Consider the following 10,094-nt stretch of genomic DNA (forward strand, 5'->3'; position numbering starts at 1 on the left):
ACACCTTTGATACTTCAGAAAACAATTGGCAAGTGAAAGTTGCTTGCCACTCCCCCACATAAGTAGCAGCATGCATTCATTCATCGTTGTGGCAGGAGAGACAGAACGTCTTGTTCCCTCCGTCAGGAAACGATTCTGATGATTCTGCAGAGAAATCTCGTCCAATCAAAGAATCGAAACAAGCAAATCACACTGAAAGAAGCCACTGATTTCCATGAAGCACTGTGAATGCCGTAAAAGTCAGTTCAGTGCTTTTGCGAGTGAATGCAAAGTTTCTCTGTGCAACGCAATACGCTTGCAAGAAAAAAGCATTGAAATACAATTTTTCCTCCCATCTCATATTTTTTCGTCCCCTTAGGGGCTCCTATATATGCATATTTTCAGTGTCGGCACCACAAGTGGGCCCTGGGGGGCGTGGACCGGACACTTGAGTCACTTCGATTCCATTTCATCCGTCTCTTCGAATCAAAGTTTGTAATGTTGTTATTCTCTTCATAGCTGGTTGGTTTAGTTCATGCATTTGAACTCTTTAACAAAGACTTTTTAAAAATCCCAATAGGAAAAACAAATGGGAAATATACTTTCAGAACCAAGGCCACTGAAAAAGTGGATGGACACTGTTGCACTGTACCAAATCGTCTGAAGCCTTATGATAGTTTTGTGTGAAGGACAGACCAAAGTTGTTATTCACTGAAACCTCAAATCTCAAATCACATTTTCCACACACAAAACTATCATAGGGCTTCATATGACGTGGAACATAGTTGTATTAAATTTATGCTACTAAAATGATACTTTCGGGTACTTTTTTTCTTTTGGAGCATGGTTGATCCAGTCCCCATTCACTTAAATTATATGGAAAAGAGCAGCTACAACATTCTCCTAAATATTTTGTGTTCCACAAAAAAGAGAAAGTAACACATGTTGTTAACAATCTGAGGGTGAGTAAATGGGGCTTGTTCCTATAACTGAGTTCCTATACCCGGTGCAAAAGCCCCTAGTTATGATGACCGAATTTCCATTTTGGGTGAACTATCGTTTTAAATTCAGTGTCAGTGTTCAGTTTATAGAGAGTAGGGTCTTGCGATCTACTAAGAAACCTTTCTGTGTCCTGATAGTACACCCTGTGGAAGATTTGTGACAGCCATAGGTCATGCACACATGAATTTTTGAAAATAACCCCTATAATGATATTAAACGCTGCATCATGAAAGTGTCCTGCACATCTTACTCTTGATTGATGCCGTTTTTACATTAAGCCGTATGGCATTTTTATGTAGCGCTGTGATAATGTTTCACTGGCTGCGTGAGATATGCTGGTGTCCTCACTAATGAAATATATGCTGCCTGGTCTGTCTGCAGTCGAGATGAATGTGTCTTATAAGACATAATGACTTTGATTTTCAAGGCAATATGAAAACTAAATATAAAGCGGAGCGATGACTCACTGAGCCTGTTTAATATGTTACAGAACATTTACCGGCATTTTTAAGGGTATGTTGGGGGAAAATGAACTTGCTATAATTTAGATTGATGGAGTTGCCTGTGAGCGTAAAGATTTTATCTTTTTTTTTTCTTTTTTTTTCAGAGTGCTGACAGAGCTTGTGTCAAAGATGAGAGACATGCAAATGGACAAGACTGAACTTGGATGCCTGCGGGCCATTGTTCTGTTCAATCCAGGTACAGTAATGTATACTTAAACTGAAGTGGCATTTTAAACGCGCTTGCATAAGAGTGCTGTGTGTTTGTCTGATTAAGCTATCTTGCTATTTAAAAGGGGCTGAAATAAAGCCAGAAAGAGTAAATGAGATTCCTGTGACTGTAAACCCCAGTATAGCAGGCTTATAGCTAGCAGTTTATACTATGTACTGCAACATTGTTCCCACGTGTCCTCTGTGTTCATCTTCAAACAATAAAAATGGTCATTTTGGTGTGTAAAAATGTCTTAAATATTGACAGTCCAGTCAAATAATGAGTCAAGAAAGAGATCACTTTTGACCATTTTAATAGTGGCACCTGCAGCTGTATGGATGTACGCACTTTCTGTACCGTTAGCACTCTGACTGACCTAAGAAACGTCTTCCCTGCGAATATTTCTGCAGTTATTACGCGTGTCCCGTATTTCTGTCGACTAAACAATCTATGACAATCATTTTGTGAATTAATCATTCTTTTGAATTGGTTCTTTGTCAGCATTGAATGAAATGGATATTCCCCTAATCAACAACTCGAACAAAAGCTACTTTTTGAAAGAATTCAGTCATGTGAATTAGCGGACATTTACACCGAAACTAGTTTCTATGGAAGCTTGTTTCTGCCATGGAATAAAAAAACATATAAGATAATTGCGACTTTTTAACTCAAAATTCGCAATTCTGACTTTTTTTCTCAGAATTGTGAGATATAAACTAAACAAAAAAACTGTTAGTTATAATGTCAAAATTAAATGCATAATGCTTATGTATAGGCTATATGCAGGGGATAATCAGGAACTAAATAAAATACAGCTGATTAGAATTAATCACAGGAATAAACTGGGACATAACCGAAACCAAGGAACCAAGTCAAGTCACCTTATATATAGCACTTTTTTACAATACAGATTGTTTCAAAGCAGCTTTACAGTGATAACAAATAATGCAACAAAGATTGTTTTTCTAGAAGAAAGTCATTGTCCAGTTTAAGTAAGTTCAGTGTTGATTCATTTCCGTTGTAAAAATCATTCATTTTTAATTTAACACTGTGTTCATTGAAAACAGAAAACTTTATGCATTCTGGCCGTTCATTTACTCGACAACGGCGTTTTGGTGGCCTGAGAATGCAAACGCAAAACTTTCTCTACAAAGAGAACTGACACTGCCAATTACTTGTCTGGCATGCATAATACAATGTGGTCAAAACAGGCAGATTAAAAATATTAAGAATAATAAGTGTCCCCAACAAAGTGTGCAAGAGGCAGCAGTGGCAAGGAACCCAAACTCCATCAGGTGACAGAATGGAGGGGGAAAAAACAGAATAGAATGGAAATTTCAAAATAAAAGTCCATAACCGTGACAATATCTCGCAATTCTGACTTCAATTCTCAGAATTGTGACATATAAACTCACAATTGCGAGTTATAAAGTCCAATTCTGAGGAAAAAAAGACTGACTTTATTTCTCAGAATATTGCAGGTTTATATCTCGCAATTCTGACTTTATAATTCACAATTGCGACTTCATATCACTCAATTCTGACTTTTTAACTCACAATTGCGACTTTATATCACTCAGTTCGGACTTTATTACTCACAAGCCCACAGTGGAAAACGAAACCATGTCCGTACTGAGCCGGATCGGCACAGAATGGAATGGTTGAGCAACGAGAATGGTTTGGCCCAACAGTGGAAAAGCGCCTATACTCTTACTTTTACTATATAAAATTAAAACTTCTCTCAGAGTTGAATTTTTAACATCAGCATATATTGAACTTTTTAGTGTTTGTGTTTGCAAAAATAAATGGATAAATAAATAAATCTCCTCTGAAATCCTGCAGGCACCCCTGACAAAAGGTCAATTCAAGCACATTGCATTGTGGTATATTGTATCCGACGCTGAGGGCTTTGCCAAAAATAGTATGCTCAGCATCCTCTAGTATGTGAAGAACGTTCTTAGAAGGCAATGCACTTTGTTTCTAATGTCGTGACAAAGTACAGTCATGCTATGTGGAAAGAGGTTTGCTGCTTCTGAAATAGCTGAAATCTACAGCCTAAATTTATTTGATTAAACTACCATTACCCATCACCCACAAGACAAGATACACACAAATATACACTACCATTAACAATTTTGGGGTTGGTAAGATTTTGTAATATTTCTTAAAGAATTTTCAGCATCGTTACTCCAGTTTTCAGTGTCACAGGATTCTTCAGAAATCATTCTCATATACTGATTTGCTGCTCAAGAAACATTTCTTATTGTTATCAGTGTTGAAAACAGTCGTGCTGCTTACTGTTTTTGTAGAAACCATGAAACAATTTTTTTTTTTTTTTTCAGGATTCTTTGATGAATAGAAAGTTCAAAAGAACAGCATTTATTTGAAATGAAAATCTTTTGTTACACTATAAATGTCCTTACTGGAACTTAATCAATTTAACACATCCTTGCTCAATAAAAGTATTCATTTATAAAAAATAAAAAAAATTCACTGACCCCACACTTTTGAACAGTAGTGTAGCATCTAATAAAATGACACCTTAAAGGAATAGTTCACTTAAAAATGAAAATTTTGTCGAGAAGAAATTAATACAGGTTTGAAACAACTTGAGGGTGAGTAAATGATGACAGAATTTTCATTTTTAAGTGAACTATTCCTTTAACATGACTTTATTTGTTTTGCTGTGTATCAGGCAAGGTTTATCCTTACATGCCATTTCTTATGTAAGCTGTGTGTAAATATGACTTTATCTTAGGTAGTTCACAATAAATTGTGGATTTTGTGTTTTTATCAACTCTTAGATTCAAAAGGACTGTCTAATCCATCAGAGGTGGAGGCATTAAGGGAAAGAGTGTATGCTTCTCTAGAAGCTTACTGTAAACACAAATACCCCGATCAGCCTGGGAGGTACACACACACACACACGCATGCACGCACACACACACAGGGGACTCTCCACAGACGTAATGGTTTTTATACTGTACACACTATATTATATCCCGTTACACTAACCCGACCCCTAAACCTACCCATCACAGAAAACTTTCTGCATTTTAACATTAAAAAAAAAAAAAAAAAAAAAGAAGATTATATATATATATATATATATATATATATATATATATATATATATATATTATAAGCTTGTTTCCTAATGGGGACCTCAATTTAGGTCCTCACGGTGACAGGAGTCCCCCTGAGTCAGTGTGCAATCAGGTTGAAGTCCCCACTGGGATAGAAAAACATGTACACACACGTTTCATCTCACGTTTTTATGTGCGCTTCATTATTTCACTTGTATATAAAAATGACAGTAATAGCACAAAACAAAAAGAGTGCTATAGATATTTTTGCAAAGGTCTAACTGGATTCAGAGTGAGCATGATATATTTTTCATGTGCATGTTCATTTTATTTTCACAACCAATTTAACTTATAGTAAAAGTCAATTTTGCTTATTTTATATTTAAAAAATATATATTTTACAATACTGTTAAGAAGTTTTTGAGCTGTAAGATTTTGTCATGTTTAAAAAAAAACTGTTATGCTAATTAAGGCGGCATTTATTTATACAATAAAAACATCAATATTGCAAACTATTATTACAATTTAAAATAACGTTTTACCATTACTTACCATAAATGGATTATAATTTTTGAAGATTCGTGGTTACATCTGAAAATGGTTGAAATTGGTTTGTCTTTTAATGCATTATACTTTCTAAAGGCATAACGGTAGTTACAATTATTCGTGAGATCATAAAATGCATTATTAGGTGCATTACAAAGAATAATTATAAAATTATATAATTATAAAAAATACTTTTATAATGCATTATACATAAAGGATTTAAGTAAAGTGTTACCAATCATTCTATTATGCTGATTATGTGCTCTAGAAACATTTCTTATTATTATCAGCATTGAATCAGCATGTGCTGATTAATTTTTGGGGGGTAAACATGATACATTCAGGATTTTTTGATGAATAGAAAGTTTAAAAGAATAGCATTTATCTTTTGTTACATTATACATGTCTTTAGTCACATTTGATCAATTTAATGTGTCCTTGGTGAATAAAAAATAAAATAAAAACACTGACCCCAAACTTTTGAACGATAGTTTAATTTAATAAAAATAATAATAATAATAATAATAATAATGATTTACCTTAACTGAACATTTTAAGAAAACCGCTTAAAGGTTCACCCAAAAATGAAAATTCTGTCATTAATTATTCACCCTCATGTCATTCCAAACCCATAAGACTTCCATTCATCTTCGGGAACACAAATTAAGATCTTTTTGATGAAATCTGAGAGCTTACTTGTCCCTCCATTGATAGTTAAGTCAGGTTTTATTTATAGAGCACAAGTTTAACACAACCGTTGATCCAAAGTGCTTTACAATACAATAAAAATATAAATCAGAATTTAAGAGAGAAAAGGAGCAGAAAAAAAATTGAGATAAAAATCAAGTATCAAAATCAATCAAAATGTATATACATAACAGCATCACTCGAATGCTAGAGAGTAAAAATAAGACTTTAAACTGGATGTAAAAGCATCCAGTGATAGAGGGGCCCTAATGTTCAAAGGTAGACTGTTGCTTTGGGGCGACTACAGAGAAAGCTCGATCACCTTTCGTTTTACAACAAGAGCGTGGGACCGATAAAAGTAACTGATCACAAGATCTTAGTGACCTAGAGGCTGTGTATGGCCTAATAAGATCAAATATAATCCAGGGCCAAATTGCGCAGTGCCTTTTATGCGAAAAGAAGGATCTTAAAGTCGACTCTAAATTTTATTGGTAGCCAATGCAATGAGGCAAGCACAGGGGAGATATGATCCCTTTTCTTAGTTCCTGTTAACAATCTGGCTGCTGAATTTTGAACCATCTGTAACAGCTACGCAACCACCACTTTGACGCTTCAAAAAGTTCATAAAGTGATCGTAAAACTAATCCATATGAATTGAGGGGTTTAGTCCAAATTTTCTGAAGAGACTCGATCGCTTTATGTGATGAACAGATTAAATTTAAGCTTTTATTCGCATGTAAACATTGATCAGCGAACATAAACAGAAGCTCAACCTGCTTGACGCGCAGGAATAAACGTCATTGGTTCTTGCGGAAGCTCAAGCGTGTTGCGTAACACACAAGAATGAACTTCAAACGAACATGCTTGAGCTTCCGTTTACCACAACTGATGTGTGAGTTGATGAATGTTTAAATGTGAATAAAATCCTAAATTAAATCAGTTCATCATATACAGTGATCGTGTCTCTTCAGAAAATTTGGACTTAACCGCCCAATTCATGTGGATAAGTTTTACGATCTCTTTATGAACTTTTTGAAGCATCAAATTGGCAGTTGACTAGCTGTGAATGGAGGGACAAAAAGCTCTCAGATTTCATTAAAAAGATCTTAATTTGTGTTTAGAAGGTGAACGAAAGTCTTACAGGTTTGGAACGACATGAGGGTAAGTAATTAATGACAGAATTTCATTTTTGGGTGAACTAATCCTTTAAGTATTACACTGTGCTAATCCAAACATTGACATCCATTGTTTCATGAACAGATTTGCCAAGCTGTTACTGCGCCTGCCTGCCCTGCGCTCCATCGGCCTGAAGTGTCTTGAACATCTCTTCTTTTTCAAGTTAATCGGGGACACGCCCATCGACACTTTTCTAATGGAAATGCTCGAGGCGCCACACCAAATGACATGAGGGAATGATTTCTTTTAATCTCCGCCCCTCTGAAAGAGGGTGCAGCTTATGTATAGAACACCACGGGAGGCCGGACAGGACACATCTCTGATCTCACAGGAGAGGACTGATCCAAGAGTAATTCTACCTTGGCGTTTCTTCAGAAAACATTGCGCAATCCACAAAATACTGAGTAACTGTTCATTGCGGAATACCATACAGGATGGATTAAGTGAGTTTTTCCTGGTTTGCATGCACGTTTGGAAAGTCTCACAAAGTGCTGGAGTTTTTATTTTATTTTTATGGTTTCTCATTTCTTCTGCCTTACAGAGGTCTACCTCTGCTTTCCATTGAGTACAGCCAAACCACCTCATCTCTGAACTCACAATCATTTTGCTGTGAATTTTCAGATTTCATGAGAGGATTAAAAAAAAAAATACCTCAGATGCACTTCTTCATGCAGCTGTCCTTAAGGAACACATCACTGTATCTGCCATTAGAAGCTCTTGCTCAAACTGTAGCACAGAGTTCAGTGTTAACAGTGTTAAAAGGACCACATTCGTTCAGGCACTTATAAATTGCTTCTTTCAAGTGGTATTGTCATACGTCAGGATGCTGAAAGTCCATCTTCATGAGGAAGAAACTGCACGCAATTTGTCCTTTTCTTTTTGGGAGATAAATGGGCCTGTGAATAACAGAATGGTCTAAAAAGAATGAAAAGCAGGTGTACTCCTGGCTGAACTCACGCTGGATGAAAATGCAATGATTCATTGTTAGAATTGTGTAAAAGAAAAAAAAGTTTTTTCATGATGTTTTGCCTCTATAATTCAGCATAAATATGTATTAAGTATTTCCAAAGATTTTCAATAATGCTTATATATCATCTGATAATTTCCAGCAAGTGGGCGTTTGTGATTTGAAAATATGCAACGAGTTAAAGGAATCCAGATGATAGTCTGGCCTCAGGGAATCACGAGGTTTAAGAAGTGCTACGTCTGTCCCCTATTGGAAGAGTTGTGACATTGCAGCTGCACTCATTTGCCATTACAGTTTAAGAGTTGGGTTTTCATAAAATGCTTGGCAAACATTGCAAAATAACCATTTCTGCGCCTCAGGGTGATGCAAAATCCCACATTTTCTTGTGTTTTTGGTTCTGTTGTGCAGTGTCTTATCTGTATCATAAGGAAGAAACTATTACAGATTCATACCATTTGTACTGACCCATCAAACCTCAGTTGCAGATTGAGCCAATCTGAAGCAGTGTTTTCATGATGACGATGAGTTTAAAATTCAGTAGTCAACATTTGAAGTGGATCGAAACCTTTCATCAAAGTTATACATGAATTTTGAACAAAAACGTTCTTGTCTTAGGACAACTTTGATGAACTTTTTTGATCCACTTCAAATGTTGACTACTGTAATTATTATTGGAATTCGGGGAGTATGTGAGCTGTGTAGCAGCAATTTAAGGAATTGTCATTAGCAGACATGCAGAAGACCTGCTGATTTAGACTACACGTTCTGCCAAAAGTCTATTACGCCAGGCCTCACAGCAAAATGACCACAAAGTATTCAGTCTAATATGCATACAAACAGCATAGACTGTCGATTGCTATACAGAACCTAAAATTATAGCGGTCATGTTTTCTTCATGCTTTGAATCAGCCGTCAGTGAAGATCAGTGAACTTTTGTTTGTGCTGTCATTGGAGGTCTTTGGCCTTTCATTTCTCTAAAACCAGCATATTTCGAATGTGCAAACAAGAACTAAAAGCCCCTTGCTGTGGTAAATACATGTAAAGCGCTTGGGTTTACACTGTGTTGGACTATTCGTCAAACAGGGTTTGTTAGACCATCAGGAGCCAGGCACATCTTATCTGATATTAGCTGCAATCAGACATCTTTCTCTAAATCTGTTCCCTGTGACTGTGTGAGACACCGGTCCATCACAGGACAAGTTAGCAAAACACAAAAGAGATGCATTTTAAGAGAATTATCTATTTTTGTACAAAGTGTAATTTTTTTTTCTCTGTATCATTATTTTATCAGTTCCATGTTGTACACATTGTTGGTGTAAATATTCATTTTTAATTGGAGCCATGCCCTTAAACCTGGACTGAGGGAAAGGTGCAAAGGCTTCTGTTCTGTTGTTTTCGTGGTACCCGCACCTGAGAGCTGAGGATGGCTCCCTCGTTCTTTTTTACAAGACAAACTGAGGTTGTGTTGTGTATTGACCTGTTATATAATGTCTGCTCAAAGGACTATTAAATTTCAGATTGTAAAAAATGCTGATGTCATCTTCAGAAAACAGAATTATTTGATAGTTATGAATAAATGATTATATACAAGATATTTGTAGACAAGATATTTCAGCAACACTTTACAATAAGGTCCATTAGTTAACATTAATGTATTAACTAACATGAACTGTCATTAGCAATACATTTGTTACTGTATTTGTTAATCTTTGTTAAAGTTAGTTAATAAAAATTAAGCTGTTCATTGTTTGTTCATGTTAGTTCACAGTGCATTTTAATAAAGTATTAGGAAATCTTGAAATTAACATTAACAAAGAATAATAAATTGTGTATAAGTGCAGTTCATTATTAGTTCATGTTAACTAATGAACCTTATTGTAAAGTGTTACCGATATTTCTATATACTCCTATAGCAAAGCGTGCAGAAGATTGTACACTTT

At 35.6% G+C, this 10,094-nt stretch overlaps 2 protein-coding genes across 2 annotated transcripts in view; one reads left to right on the top strand and one right to left on the bottom strand.

Moving 5' to 3' along the window:
* rxrab (retinoid x receptor, alpha b) overlaps window positions 1-9,676 on the top strand; it is a 76,824-nt gene extending 67,148 nt beyond the window's left edge. Inside the window, exons 9-11 of the mRNA XM_084114545.1 lie at window positions 1,589-1,680; window positions 4,497-4,602; window positions 7,272-9,676. Of these exons, the coding sequence (XP_083970671.1) occupies window positions 1,589-1,680; window positions 4,497-4,602; window positions 7,272-7,419 (346 nt within the window). The 3' untranslated portion in view covers window positions 7,420-9,676. The remainder of the gene's footprint in view (window positions 1-1,588; window positions 1,681-4,496; window positions 4,603-7,271) is intronic.
* The window catches only part of ppil3 (peptidylprolyl isomerase (cyclophilin)-like 3), a 359,195-nt gene that overhangs the window by 255,282 nt on the left and 93,819 nt on the right, over window positions 1-10,094 (bottom strand). The gene's annotated exons all lie outside the window — the stretch shown is intronic.

This window comes from Abramis brama (assembly GCF_963993115.1).
Source record: "Abramis brama genome assembly, chromosome: 5".
Classification (NCBI taxonomy): Eukaryota; Metazoa; Chordata; class Actinopteri; order Cypriniformes; family Leuciscidae; genus Abramis; species Abramis brama.